Source organism: Hypomesus transpacificus, chromosome 4 (genome assembly GCF_021917145.1).
Source record: "Hypomesus transpacificus isolate Combined female chromosome 4, fHypTra1, whole genome shotgun sequence".
In the NCBI taxonomy this organism is placed as follows: Eukaryota; Metazoa; Chordata; class Actinopteri; order Osmeriformes; family Osmeridae; genus Hypomesus; species Hypomesus transpacificus.
In genome coordinates, this window is record NC_061063.1 from 4,163,421 (window position 1) to 4,179,374 (window position 15,954).

Sequence of the window (15,954 nt, forward strand, 5' to 3'; positions counted from 1 at the left end):
GTTAGTTAGCAAATGAGCAACATGGCTCTGAATGAACTTCTGTCAACACTCCCAGTTGATGTCATGCTGACAGCTATGCAGTATCCTGCATACAAACCTACAGCCTAAAAAACAATAATTCAGTTCAGTAACATCAGTACGGTTGTCTGGGAAAATCTGAAACATCTGCACTTTGGGCTGAAAGAGACTAAAGGTGGGCACGTTGAGTCAAGTCTGGTGGGCTAGTATAAAGGTTCTCCCTTTCATCGGTGACTGATCTTCCCCCGACTATAGGCTACCACCTGTGATCCCACCTGTGATAAGAGATGGCAGTCATCAATGGCCGCAGGGATCTTAAACCATTAATTAAAGGAAGTAACACAATAGCCTCTCAGAACAGTTTGAAGCTTTTCTTGAACTGAGAGCATAAACATTCTTTTGTTTTTTCCCCCACTTCCTTGAAGTAATTTCAAGTGATAATTTCAAGACCTGTGGTGATTTATTATACAAACCCCTTTATCCCCATTGTCATCACTCAGAGAAAATTTTGACAAAAGCGCCAGTAAAGGAACGTTGGTAATGCTGAAAACGAAAAGTCTTTCGTTTTAGTAAACAAGTGGCAATACATGCACAACTAAATGAAAGTAGATGCACACAATGTTTGTACACTTTCTAAGAACCATTGTTTTTTATTACCACTGTCTTATATTACCACTGTTTACTAACTACTTAAACCTGTCAGTATTTGGTGTTTCACCATCTCCCAGAATACTGAGACCATGTATACATTTACAGCCTCTGAGACACTGATGCAGCTCTGAGGATAACAAAAAAGTCGTGAAACCTATTTTTTATTACTTTAAGTTATCGTTTTACTATTTAAAGTTTAAACTCCACTGGTATCAGAGAAGCTTTCCCTGACATATCTCGTAGTACTATCAAGCTAGCTAGTACAGTACTTTGGCACCACTACAGCGAAGTTTCTGCTAGCTGACCCAGCAACAGGTGGTATGAAATGTAGCTAGTCGATGTAATTTAACTAGTTTACGAAATCAATTCCAAAACATACTAGATAAGGCTAAGAAATAACGAATGACAAGTTCAAGATCTACACTTACCGCGATTTCGCAAGCTATGACAAGTTCAACGCCCCCATCCCCGCTGATTTCTGTGTACAGCACCCTTATCGTGCTCAATCACTTAGCACTCAACACGGAACTCCAGTTGATTCTAGCTTGTAGCTAGACTAGCTACAAGTAGCTAGTCAGTTAGCATGCCGAACAATTAAAGCACATAACAGTGACCCAATAATCAAATATGCCAAACCATCAACGTAGTAATATTTATAATTTACCAAAAGGACGTTTATAAGAAATAAATGTAAATACGAACTTGTGTTTTCCAAAAGTTCCAAAACCCAAACAGGTGTCAGTAGTCAAAGTATAGTAGGTCTTCCACTTGAAAGATTACTGATGCACATGCGCACTGCATGGCTTAGGAAAACTGCCCAGAGAAAGGCTCTGACCTGCCCTTCACTGATTAGCTAACCTACCTTTCAGAACAGGAAACGAAGCAAATTAACAACATTTTTACTTATTGTTTTATAATGTATACTTTCTGGATTATCAAAATATGTTTTGAACATACTAAACTGGGATTATGATAACACGAAAGTTACAAGAATCAGAATTGAACATTGTATGTGTTTGTAGTGTGTATGAGATGTGAGTATGAAGTGTAGTAAAGAGTTAGAGTAGTATGATCTCTGCTGGTCATCAAATGAATAGCAAGGTGGAGATAATGTGAAAGAAGACATCGCATAATAGTTGTTGTGTATGTTCTGCTGCCATCTACTGGGTCAGTGAGATATATCAGAAAACTGATTACAGTTTTTCACAATTGTTAACACACGTTTCTCAAAACAACAAGGGCTTTCTCAAAAACTGCACACACAAAACAAAAAAACCTCAGACAGAAAATGCTAAACTTGACTCTCCCTTTGCCAGAAGGCTCTTTGCCATCAAATCTCTTTACTGTTTACAAAATGGAACTCGTGTTTTAATTTGGTATACACAGCCATATTTTCAAATGACACACACAGACCATTCATTGAGTACACACAACTAAGCATTTGTCTGCACACCAAGCATTTACATCACACTGAAGTGCAAAAGTGAAAACACAATTATAGAAATGGAACACACCATATGAATGACAATGATTCTGGAGAATGAGCCATTTCTCCTTTTGTAAAATGTGTCAGTATTGGCCTACTTTTTTCCATAGTCAAACATAAAACTCTCCTCCTACTTCTCTACCTGCTACTCCTCCTCCCCATTGTCCCCCTCCTTCTTGTCCTCCTCTTCCTCCTCTCACTGTCACCCCTCTCATTCTCTGGTTGTCGATCTCTTCAAAGTTCTCCATTGTTCACCGAACAAAACAGAGGCTCAAGGCACTTTTATGCTGCAGTCCTGATTGCAAATTGCTCAACAGACCTGAAAGTGTAGATATTTGAATATTTGTTTGTTGTAGGTTGCTTGAGAAGTGTGTGCAACAACTGTACATTGTGTGTAGTGTTTTGACTACAAGGTAATTGACATCAGTGTAAAGAAGGAAAGTCAGAGTCTAATGCAGATAAGAGAGTGTGAAGTAGTGCCAAATTGGGTCGAGCAATTGGTACATGAAGTGAAAGTTGTGCAAATTGTTCCGAATTCGCGCTTTTTGTGTGTTAACAACTGACAAAAACTGTAGGTAAAGTGTGTGTGTATATGAGTTAACCAATGCGAAGATTTCACTCATGTAGCTGTGATCAAATTGTGTGCCCTTTGCTTGGTTGGCATTAGAGAATAAAACAATGCCCTCTTGTGGGAATATTGGCCATTCCTTAAGACATTCCCAGTCTTATGGTAAGTTTTTTTCTGTGTTGGTTTTCTGCTAGCCAGCTCCACTCAAAACTGTGAAAAGCAATTTTTGTGTTGAAGGGAGAAATATAAAACAATAACCGCTTCCATCTGGGGTCTTAAGTTGACACAGTTTAAGCATTTGACCATGAGACAACCATGATTCCCACCCTGAGATGCAGGGTGGGAATCATGACTATAATTTATAGCAGTCTATCCCTGTGGAAAATAAGATGTGCCTGGGATCTTTCGTAAACTAGTTAAAGATTTAGATAGGTAGGTAAGTAGGTATGTAAGTAGGTATGTAAGTAGGTGGCTAGTACTTTATTGATCCCAAATGACAAATTGCAACAATGCCACAGGAAAAAAGTGGAAATACACTTGGAAAAACATTAAAAACCAGGTTACCTGCACAAATTACAAATATACCAAATATCAAATACCAAAAACACATTGGGCTGCACACAGTAAAAACACAAGGTTCAATTACGGGATCATACACATTTGGAGAAAACAATTTGACGGTGGTGGCTGGTAAATATTTTCTGTTTCAGTTTCAGTTATGTGTTCCAGTCAGTGGTTGCAACAGACTGAAATGATGAGAAACCAAGGGATATTTCAGATTTGGGGACTTTTAACTAACAAGTTCAGACCTGATGTTGTGAGTAGGGAGATGCTCGGTGCAGCAAGTGGAGGTAAGGGAGTGATAGTCCGAGGAGAGTTTAGTAAATGAGAGTAAATATTTTGACGAGTAACCAGGGAGGGCCGGTTAATTAGAGAAGACAGTGTGCATATGTTTTACAGGAAGCATGTATGGCACACTAAATGGCTAGAGTAAGCAAGCGTGTCATGCTTGTAAACTAAAGGATATGTTTGGATGCAGATCTACAGTATTCAACTAGACCAAGGGGGCACCTACCTACATTTACCTCATCCTTTTCTTCCTGCATCCAAGGCTGGATGGTGTTGAAGGTGTTGAAGGCACTGGGAGAAGTCAGGTGGGGGACTAGAACCTCTGGAGCGGATTCAGGTGGGAGTCAGCCCTGTGTAATCAGTGTCTTCCTATTGATAAACTGCTGGGATAGTACGGGACAGAAGGCAGTAGCATCCTGCAGGTGGGCGGACAGACATACTCCAGCTCCTGACATTAGCTAACAGCTGAGGTATTTGTGGCAGCTGTGCTCCAACCCTGTATGGCTGAATTTACCTAAATCAACCTGACTACACCCTTTAATGAATTTCTGACACACTGTGCAATAACTTTGAACAATTACTGATGAGAACATATCAGATATAATCTGTCTCCTTCTTGTGTTACAGTTGTGATGTTAGACCTTTCAAAGGATAAACCTCTAGATTCATGCTAACCGGACCATTTGGCTATGTTTGACTTCAGCATTTCTGTATAGGTTTTTTTTCACACAGCTTTTCAGTCTATAAAGGTCTTTTTCAATGGCACCAAGAATCCTAAAAAGTGTACTTTGTGGAACACCATTGTGATCTAATTTAGAACATTCACAGCTCATTCATACTGTACTTAGAAACAGCAAACAAAAAGAGGAAATCTTTGCCTCCGAGTCTTGGAAAAGGCTTACTATTAATATGCTTGATATTTCAACAATGTCATGGTGCATAGCAAAAAAAAAAACTGTAATGTGTGCCTCGGTATGCCAGATGTCTTAGAAACTATAAATAGTCCATGAGTTTAGACTACAGCTGTTGACATGCCTCTACGTGATGGACATTTATCTCCCATGACAAACTTTCATGATATGGCCATTATGAGGAAGATGGGTGTTTCCATGTGAAAAATCTGGGCAATTTTTCCTGACCCTCCTTTTCACCTACTTGCACTGACTAGAAGAATGTTGCCCTAATATGGACTTTCAAAGATCAGAGCCTGTTGCCATGTCTTGTCCCATGAAGCTAAAATATGAACTCTAGTTCATTGCCAGTTTAGTCAACAAAGAACATTGTAGGCTACGGCTCCCAGGAAGGAACCATATCTTGTTCCTCTGTTGACATTTTATTTGCCTCGATTTTAATGCTCATCCAGTTTCATTCCATTCACCTGGATATAGTTATGTAACATAGAACAAATAGGTAATGGCATCTCACAGCTGTGTTGCCCAAAGTAATTCCATTCCAGTGACAGGTCTGAGTGTTTTAGTACATCAAAACAGTTGTCCAATCAGCAGAGTGCCACAGACAGGCACACAGGTAGCCTACAAGATTGGTCACGTCCTGTCGGTTTCTGTTGACTTTCACCTTGATTGACAATACGTAACACTTAGCCTACAGATAGCTTTCTGCAGCTTTGGAAGAGAGGTAAGAGGGGATTACACACTCACATGCTAGCATTGTGGGCTACCATGTTCACATTCATTAGTGAACTAGAGTTTTTCTACTTGCAGAGCTGATTATCAGTCCAGCTCATATCAAGGTTACTCGGGGGAACCAGTTGTTTACAGTATTTTCCCATCCTTGCATTGTGAAAAGGCTATGCTTACCGACAACTGAAAAGACTGCAGAGCAGCATACCAGCCCTATCGCTGAACGCCATCTACGATAAACATTAGAATTCCTTTGTTATGAACAATCCAAAACTCATCTCATTTCAGGACTTGGGCCCACACTCAAACTTTCAAACAATTACGTTTATCTTTACGTCCTCTGTATTTGGAATTGATTAACTTAGTGTCTTGACATCTACAAAGTTTGAAAATGAAGGTCACAGACAAGACATAATTAACATAAAACAGACAATCCTTGACTCAGTGTACTGTCCTGTGTATAAAGAGGGGAAACAATAGCACTGAGAATATTGCACTGTTGTCATGTGTGGGTTTTATGACAGACAGTAAACCCATGAGGTTGGAGACAGACATGTTCATGGACAGTGGGGAACTGAAACCAGAGATCAGTCATTACTGCAGTCTGCTTTCGATACTGCTTTGGAGTGACTCATGGTGGAGCCTTCCACAATGCCTGATGTACAAGACCTCACAATACCCGGAATATATACCGATATCACACACCGCTGGAGATGCCCTCCTTGTACGGCTAAGAATAGGAACTTAAGGATCACCTTACTGGCGGGCGGCAGAATGAACGCAGGGATGAAAGGAGGAAGGGAGGGTCGAGCTGTGAGACTGCAACACTCTCTCTTTTATCTCCATTTGACGTTTGTGACACTGGTATGCTCACAGCACCGAGGCCCCTGGCTCAGAAGGACAGCGAGGAGAGTTTGTGACGTCACAGCATAAGCTTGGACGTGCTGCATGGACAGTTGTACTCCAGATTCTTCTCTCTTGTGGGAGTGGCTGATGGAGAGGCCTGATAGACAGCTGATGATGGCATGACTGTACCCACCAGGAGAGAGATCGGCTTTTCATCCTCCAACCAGCACATCCCATTGTTGACATGTCAGAATCATAGTGTTTATTTCAAATCAACATTGAGTAAGCATTGCCTGTAAGACTATGGCAAAAACTTGTGTATGACGATGTATGAGGTTATATAATGACTGGTAAAGTACACCTGATTGATTTTTAACAGTAATTATGACACATTGTCTGTCTATGAACTAACGTCCCAGACACCGAACGTCGGAATGTTATTAAGTCGTCCCACGTCACTGGTGACAGTAGGTCTGACAAACCCTGCACAAACACAACCTGGCAGATTGTCAGGTGAAGAAAACACTTGCACACCAGATTGAACGTTTGTGGCAGTGTCATAGACCTACTGTGTGTCTGTGTAAGTTCTCACATTCCCTGGCAGCTCAATATCTGTCAAATAAATTTGGCAAAAACAAAACCAATCTTGAGTAGTGTTTTAATTGTCCTGAATCACTGGATCATGAGAATGCAATTGTCAGTGATAACAAAAAACTACTTAACTGCACAATTATAACCATTCCAGGCATAGAAAATGAGTCTGCTTTAATTCCCTTCAGACCTTATGGCAGGGGGTGATGGGTATTCGAGCAGGGAGATAAGAGCACGTGTTTGTCTTGTGCCCCATGCATGCCAGGGTCGCGTGGCCTCATTCTACCAGCAGACAAGCCAGGCAGGGGAGGCTCTCTCCACCCTGTGGTTCTGGAGGATACACCCCTGAGTCTGACCTCACCTTTGGAGATAACCAGCAGCTAGGCTGGGCCCGACCTGCTGTCTCTCTGAAGGTGAACACCCAGAGGCTGTCTGACTCTGTGATGCCCACCAGGCTCACTACCGCCCCCTCGCCTCTCAACACCTCACAGAGGAACAAACAACGTCATTCTCTTTTTCCCTCTTCGGGAGAGCGAGGGATCGGGATCTGTGTCTCACAGCCGCCGAAACATCACGGAACCTTGATAAAGAAAGTTATTTAAAGAGATTTAAAGGCTCTTTGTTTTAAGCAAAGGTTATGAAGACTATAATTAGAACAGCCTCATGCCTGGAAAATGTCAGATAAAGTTAATGCAGAAGATACATTTCCTTGACGGGTATTTGGGTGTTTCCTCTTCAACAGGGTAGACATGTCAGAGCTCAGTCCTTATTTACGTAAGTTGGGCTGTGATTGGGTTTCTGTGTTCTGAAAAGGAATGTGACTCAGACGATTAATACTCCACAGTGGATCACTTTACCCTGATCTACAATGATGGTTAATGTTTTGTTGCAAGGTGACATTTACTCATCCCTTCAGGCATTTTGATCCAATCTCTGCCTTAAACTGTTAGGGCTTAGACTGGTAGTCATAGCCTCAGAGCAGACTCAAGTCAAGTGTGTCACCTGTGTGTTTTTATGTGTGTGTGTGTGTGTGTGTGGGGGGGGGTGCCTGTGTGTCCCATACACAGTAAAGAAACCCTTCCAGAAGGAGGCATGGACACAAATGTGATATAGCATAGAATGTACACAAAGTTCAAGTGTGATTAATGTGAAGAAAGATGAGATGTCATTAAGGTATCCAAGTTTATTTTTAGTAAAGCTCTTTATTTGCATTCTTTTGAGAGTTGTCGCACTTCAGGGAAACCCTGCAATGTCTGGTATGCAAATTCCCCATTTTAGATTTTACCCTCTCATCTTCTCAGTAGGACTGTACAGATTGACTCTGAAAAGTGATTCCAGTAGTAGTACTGGTTACTAAAAGGTGCAAGCACAAAAAAAGAGATACAAATTTCTTTCTGAGTGAAATTGACACAAATAACTGGTGAGGGAAAAGCTAGTTTCATTTCTGAACAGAGAGGATTAGTGGTACACACCCAGGTTGTTCTCACCCTCAGCAGCAACATTCTGTCTCCGTAATATTTGTGAAACAGAACATTGCAACTCTGACCTTTCCCTGCAAATCAAACAAATGTGGCAGATAGCGTGCCTGCAGACCATTTCTCTGTTCAATTGTGGACACATTCTAAGAATGTCTCTCTCCCTCTCTTTCTCTCTCTCTCTCTCTCTCTCTCTCTGTCTCTCTCTCTCTCTCTCTCTCTCTCTCTCTCTCTCTCTCTCTCTCTATCTCTCTCTCTCATTCTCTCTCTCTCTCTCTTTATCTCTCTCTCTCTCTCTCTCTCTCTCTCTCTCTCTCTCTCTCTCTCTCTCTCTCTCTCTCTCTCTCTCTCTCTCTCTCTCTCTCTCTCTCTCTCTCTCTCTCTCTCTCTCTCTCTCTCTCTCTCTCTCTCTCTCTCTCTCTCTCTCTCTCTCTGAGACACACAGAAGCAAAATGGACGACTTCATGCCTGGAGAAGGTGAGGAAATACTTAATAAGTGACTGATTCGAGACCCCACACGCTGTCTTAAAATGGTCAGAGCCAACAGTAAAATAGTTGCCTACTCCCGTCACTTGCCCATCTAAGGTACAATTAAAAGTCATCCATTTCTGTTGAATTTCAAGATAAAACTACAAGTTGCCCACTGAACGCATCCAATTTAAACAGTGCAATCCTGACGGCATACCAGGTGAGGAAAGAACTATAATAGATCTGCCTACCCTGCTTTCCCCTGTTATTGATACCACCTATCTGGCCTGTGTTCCCAACCATCTGAGGCCATGGAATGTTCCTCTCGAACCCAGCAGCTTCCTCCAGTGTGCCAGGCAAGAGGCAGCGCCTTCCCCTACCCCCCCTGCCCCCCCTGCCCCTCCTGGCCCCAGACACAACACAAACACAATCAACCCCTGGCCACACAGCCAGGCCCCGTCAACCCGACAGAGGGAGGGAGGGAGGGAGAGAAACAGAGGTTAAGGGAGCTCTGGAACAAGCATGAGTGTGTATTTTTCTTGTGTGTGGGGTATGTGCATGTGTGTGTGTGTGTTTGTGATCGAGAGACTTGTTTGTGAGGGCACTGTGAGGAAGCAGCCCTTTCCTGTAATGGAGCCAGTGGCTGACCAGTCTGGGCCCCCTGTAGATGAGGCTGAACACAGGCACACCTCAGACAAACCTGTTATAGCCAATCATTCAACCCCAACAACAATCCACAAAAAAAAGTTTACTTGCACAGCCTTGCATGACTCTTGGGTCACATTTATGTTGGAGCGAATGTCTTTAGAGGTCTCCAAAGAAAGCAACAGTTGATGAAAGCCCTTCCTTTTCGACCCTGTGATAAAGGATGAGGAAATTGCATATCAATGTGAACTCTGACCACCTGTATGCCTCAACCTCAAAGGTAACATGTCGATGATGTGTCATTGACATCTCTGAGACAAACTGCTGTTTACGGACACCATGCGATCGATGCATCTGTGTGACACGTCTACGTGTGTGTGGCCAGTTACACGTGTGTGCTTCGTCTGCATTCTCTGTCCAAACACAACAACTGCGTGCTGATCCTCCCTATGATGGAGGGATACGCAGGTATGGCTGCCACCACGAGTTTCCTCCGTTTGTGCTTTGTCTTTTGGCATGTCCAGGGGGTAAGCAGATGGTCATCATCGGCCGTTTGAATGGACAAATTAAGATCGCCATCAGCTGCTATGAATGGAAGACGGTGTGTGTTTACAGAGGCTGTCAGGTTGTTTACACAGAGCCACAGGGTCTCGTCGACCAACCGGGCAGCTACCTCCTCTAGCGTACGTGTGCCCAGACACATGGGAAACACAGATGACAATCAACACGACGACTAGCCCCAAAAATGTCATCCAGTACAAACATGTCATAGACAAGTCTGAGAAATCCACGTTCTGGTCTCAACAGGAATGTCTGGTATATGTGGTCTGTGAAAGTAAACGCTTGTGATGATCTGGGACTGGAATAACAAGAAGAAGGCTGACTAATTTAACAAAGAATGGGTAAACGGCTGGATTGGAATGATCGAACCGCAGGGTGACGAGCCTCACCTTTGAACTTAAATACTGAGTCTACATGCAGGAATGTGTGACCGTCTTTGAGCACAGAAATCCTTCTGGGGACATTCACTATTCTGTCCAGGGGGTTGTTTTGCTCCAAAACACTGCACACGTTCCCTTCTAAAGTACGGGCCACTGTTTTTTTTGTATCCGTTAAACAAACGTGACTTTTAATCTGGACCTTAGTCCTTGTTTCCTTTCTGCTGGTGTTTGCCAGGCCCAGACCCAGGGCTGCGGTATCTAACGGCTCGCGTCTGTGTCAGACTGCAGTGACAGCCATGCAGGACGAGCGCCGTCAGCGGTCCCTCTGTGTCCCCAGCAGCCAGCCACCTCACGGTCCCCAGCAAACAAAATCAGGAAGAGAAGGAATGTGCAGATACCGGACCAGACTGTAGCAAGTCTTTATTGTGTGCTATGGAGAGCTTTCTCTGATTGGAACCAAGCAACAGCATAGACCAAGTGATAGCATGTGCAGAAAGAAAATGGTACAGTGACACAGAGTTGTCCATCACTGACGGGGCTCGTCCTGCATTGACCAATGGGGAATAGCATCGCTTTAGAGCAGTTACAATGTGTCTCATCCTACCATAATATATGTGTAGGTGTGTTGTGTGATGACTGATTAAAAAACATTAAAAACATTTGTACAATTTATTTGATGAAGCAGAGTTTATTAAGTGCATGAAAAATCATTTTGCGGAACAGCCTTAGTGAAAGTAAAGGCAGGCTGACACTAAAACACAATCGGTTGTTTCGACTGTAAACTGCCAACCAGTTCTTCCCTCCTGATCAAGATTTGCTAAAAACCGACAACAGACAAAAGAAGAAGAAAACTGTAGGTTGAGAGAGAGTTGAAGAAATAAAAGAAAACAAACAACCCAGCAATGTTATGATAAGCGAGTGATTAAGCGGGCCAAAATCACAACCTCCATCCATTTCGTATCAGTTCCTATCACTGGGAGGAGTGGACACATTTTTCCACTGTTTTTCTCTCTTGTTCTCTCCTGTGCTATAGGAATGTGTCGGGAATGTGAAAAAAGCATCCTGTTTTCATTTCTTACTCTTAGTCAGCCATTACATAGGCCACATAAGTCTGTGCTGGGGGTCTGTATATCCTTCACGATGTCTGGTTAAATAAATATTAAAGGAGTTTGGTCTATGGTAACATCCATGCAGGTTCACTTTTGACCAGCTCTTTGTCTCTAAGCAACCTGTTCATCGGACAGCCTTGTGTGAACAGCTAAGAAAACTGCATTACTGAGAACCACAGTTCTTTGAAATAGCAGAGGTATGTGGGACTTTTCTGGGATAGTAAAAAAAACTACAAACAAAGCACAAGCATCATAAGTTGCTTCACCAAGATACCACATTGAGATACCCATGTCAATACAGTTGAGTTACCTTGAGTGAGTTGTCTTACCATAATGCATCCATTGTGCTCATACACTTGTATCTATACACCTGCAGAGACATCAGCCTCTGTCCTATACCAACTAGCAGTATCTAGAATAAACATCAGTTCATGGAATAAGGCGAGACAAAGACTGCACACATCAGGGATAGATAACAAGTGAAATTACACTAGACACAGACCATGTAGATATACCATAGAGTATACAAAACAATACTGTACTTTCCCTCCAGACTGGAGACTGTGTACACTATGTGTCTGTATAGAGGCACACATGGGACTAAACAGAGGAAAGTGCATACTTGTTCCTGCTTTATTCATCTCATCCAAAATCTGAAGTCAGATATTAGACTTTCCAGTCACTAGAATTATTGTATTAAATTGCAATCAGAAATGAGATGATTTGTTGATGGAAATCTTAAAAAGGTTTAAAAAAAATAATAAACAGAACAAGCATGTTAGTTGATGTATATTTATTCCAACACAATAATGAAGTAACTCGCAACAATAAATATATATATATATATATATATATATATACATACAAATAAGTTAAATAAATAAATTAAAATGATACCATCTCTATAGTTTCTTTTCAGAGCAACTGAATGTGAAGGTAAACTTTTTCTTTTTTTCTTCGAGTGTCTTTGACTGGTAAACATTCATATACGGAGGACACATTACAGCATTTTTATAAACCTAAATCCCCCAAATAAATACAGCACTGGAATATTGAACATGAGTAAAACTTCAACAGTTCACTGACACATATGAGGCCACATATTGGTCAAAGATTGAGGGATGTCAATCCCAGCTTGTAAATAAACAAATTCCTTTGGAGGTTTGTAACATTGTCATGATTTCCCAATGGGTAGTTACTAAGGCATTAAAAGGACATTTTGTTGAGAGAAAAAAACAATTACTGCATTTTTGGCAGGGCTCATGCTATTGAAACCTGCTGGCTTATCTACAATCAAAACATTAAACAGTAGCTACGCAATAAATACTTCCGCCATCACAATAGACCTGCTTTTCTTTTGTGTCAGTAAGATTGTGTGTGTGTGTTTGCATGTGTGTGCGTGTGTGTGTATGTGTGTGGTCCACATATATTTATGGATAAAGCCTAGCTGAAATGAGTATTACAAATAAGATCTTTTAGGATCTGCCCTTCATTATATTTAAGTGATGCATGGACCAGCTCAAACATAGTGACATCTGATCTTATAGTTTCAAGTATATTTTTTGCTGAAGACCAATAAACTTAACCTCTGATACAGAGAAAAAAAAGGATAAAATATTGCTAAATGTATCAGTCTGTACATGATGATTCAGAGTAGGCTAGGCGATGAGCTCTACACCCAGAACACTCTTCTGCATGTGGGACTAAAAGTCCTTCCTAAACAGTCCAGCAGAGTCTCAGAGAACTGGTTGGGGTCCACTGTTTAGGGCTCTTAACAAGCCATGCACACGTTTAATTAGAATAGTCATCACCCTCCCAGTCTAGAGCTCAATATCCACAGGCACTTGCAAGGATTAGATCCTTACGCCCTTCTCCGCTTAGGTCCAGATGTCCAGTCCGTACCAGACCAGACCAGGGAGCAGGCTGGCAGGTAGGCAGGACCAGGCCAGGCCAGACCAGACCAGACCAGACCAGACCAGGCCAGACCAGACCCCATGAACAGTCTGTCATTTTGTTCCATGCTCGCCTCCATCCAGCTCCTCCTCTACATGATGTGGGGTCTGTTGGCTCTGGAGGATTTCTTCCTTGAGGAAGCTGGCAGACGTGCAGCAGTCATATTGGCTTTGACCACATTTCTGTTACGACAAAAATATAAATAAATGTTAGGACTATAAGAGTTGTCTTTAACAACATTTGCAGTTTCATTTTCAGCCATTGTACCATCGTCAAATGTTGTGCTGTGTTACCTGAGGGAGGTCAGAAAGGTTTTGTGGCTAACGTCTGAGCGGGCACCCATCTCTTCGAAAGGGCTGACCTTCAAAATGCTGGAATTCTCAGAGCTGTGGATTAAAATGACAACCGTGTTAAAATTAGGCCAACAAAGAAAGCCTCTTGGCAACCCTCCAGTTGTCTTTTGTATATATATATATATATATATATATATATTGGCAGACAACATTTTTATGGTTTACGACAGATTTCAACTCTGCTTTCACAAACCCCCCTGGCAGGGAACCTGTCCCTGGATAAGACATCGAGGCACCGACTAATCCTCAACCTCGGTTTCATAACCGCAATAATGTAGTGCTGTTACAAACTTCCCCTACGGTGAGGGTGAAAAAGAAACCATCCAAAAATAGAGACATGACTAATAGACCTGCAGCGGCGTGCAGGTACTTCCCTTCCACTCCTACAGTACCATCATAGCCACATCACAGCCACCAGCCCTACTCCCTCTCTCCCTGACTCTCACTATGACCTGTCTGCTTACAAACCACCCTCATGCTGCTCACACATGAACTATCCACTGGAATTATCCTTGAGATAAGTCTCTCAGTTGATACAATCTGGAATGCCCAAATGTAGACGTGAGTGGAAGGAAGTGCCTTGGATCTTGGGAGACTAGTGGGGATGAGGATGGGCTCACCTGTCGTGGCAGAACCCTGAGCAGGTCTTGTCGTCAGGGTGGGCGCACTCACAGCGAGTGGCGGAGCGCCGGCGCCGAGACAGGGGGCTTCCCAAACCATAGGGGGCGATCTTACTGTGGGGGAGAAGGTAGATAAGTCAATGGGTGCAGGTGCGTGTGTCTCTGCGTGTGTGTGTGTGTGATTCTGTGTGTATATGCGTACAGCAGCTGTTAGTCAAACTCACCTGGGAGTATTGACCCAGATTATATCCAGGTGACAGAAGTAGACACATTCTGTGTCCATCCAGTTGCTGCAGGAGCAGCGCTTGGTTCTGACACGGTGTGGGGCAGACTTGGCCGGAGACTCAGACTGACCCGATAAAGGCAGCCCAATACCTAGATAGACACAAGATCGTATGTGGTTAGCACTAGACAACCGCAAAGGTGCTTTAAAGTGATACTGTTTCACATGAACACTGTGGCTGATTTGCCATTCAACACAATTGACCTGGATTTATGTGATAGCTTTTCTAATCTATTGTGAAACTTCATCCAGGTGTTATAAAGTCGGCTCAATATCTTGTTTTCCTTCTCTGCCTGGTTTCCTAGGCGTGGCTGAACCTGCACCGTCTAACAGTGAAACCAGTCTCTGGACAACCAGCAATAACACCCAGGCTGCTTAGACATGATGCTGTAGTGCAAGCTGCTTCTCTAGCTTTCAACATCAGGGGTCTTTATAATGTTATCTCAGATCAAAATGTCTAATGAAAAAGCTAAAGGTATAATAAATATTTATTGTTTATTATTTGAATTCTTTTTTTTTGTTTGATATTTTTTAACAATGCATCCATGCCACTTATGTTTTGTTCCTGATAACAGTAAGTAAAAAATGTTTAAGTCTATGCAATCCTACAATGCTAATCATACCAGTTTTATGTTGAGGAAAACTTCTTCAGTACTTGCAAACTTTACCGGTCTATCATAGAGACCTATAAATAACATCTAAAAAGTGACTAAAAATGAAGTAGCAAGCTTACCCTCTTGTAAGACCACACATAGTGTGAGAGTGACAGTCAGCATTCTGAACAGAGAAAGAGCCATGATCAGTCTCCTTGTATGATGACAGGCTAATATCCAAGAGCAGGTTTTTCACACACACAGAGGGTGCAGTAGAATCTGTACAGTCCGGATTGACGGGTATAGTCGGACAGAGAGGCAACAGGTGCTTTGTGCTGAGCAGTCTGCCTGGCCCTGCTCTTATACGATCATATCCCTGACCCCGCCTACTACCTAGTAGGAGGAAAGCCGTGTTGTTACAAAACAGAGCGTTCCAGCTGTCTCTCTATACATTCCAAGACTCTCCTCTGGCGCGACCTCCACCAGGAAGGAGGAAGTTGAGTGTCAGACAACGATAGAGAGAGGGAAAACTCCATTGAATGTGTTGTTTTGGCCTTCAAAGGGCAGGTCATTGTCAGCCAGAGACAGGAAGTCCAGTGAAGCCATGGAATGTCTATGGGTTTTTCCGAGACGCATGGCAGAGAGGGGAACCTGGAGGTGGGCTAGACCCCAGTTCCATCAGGAAGGGCAGGAAAGATAGTGGCTGATGGGCTCTTGTTTTGCATGTGCCACAAGGCTGATATGGAGTTGAGGGCATGCCGCCAGGCCCCGCGTCCAGCTCCCCTACGGAAACTGATGTCACGGCAGACACTTCCGGGATGAGCCTGCTGCCACACACAAGCCCACGCTATCTAAGCATCCTCCC

At 42.8% G+C, this 15,954-nt stretch overlaps 1 protein-coding gene across 1 annotated transcript; it reads right to left on the bottom strand.

Annotated features, from left to right (window-relative positions):
* Positions 1 to 12,089: 12,089 nt before the first annotated feature.
* edn2 (endothelin 2) lies at positions 12,090 to 15,439 on the bottom strand. Its single transcript, XM_047019322.1, has 5 exons — positions 15,230 to 15,439; positions 14,438 to 14,588; positions 14,214 to 14,327; positions 13,534 to 13,626; positions 12,090 to 13,422 (listed from the first exon to the last, which is right to left on the bottom strand). Exons 1-5 carry the CDS (start codon positions 15,291 to 15,293, stop codon positions 13,332 to 13,334), a joined length of 513 nt encoding a protein of 170 aa, XP_046875278.1. The 5' UTR covers positions 15,294 to 15,439; the 3' UTR covers positions 12,090 to 13,331.
* Positions 15,440 to 15,954: the final 515 nt, after the last annotated feature.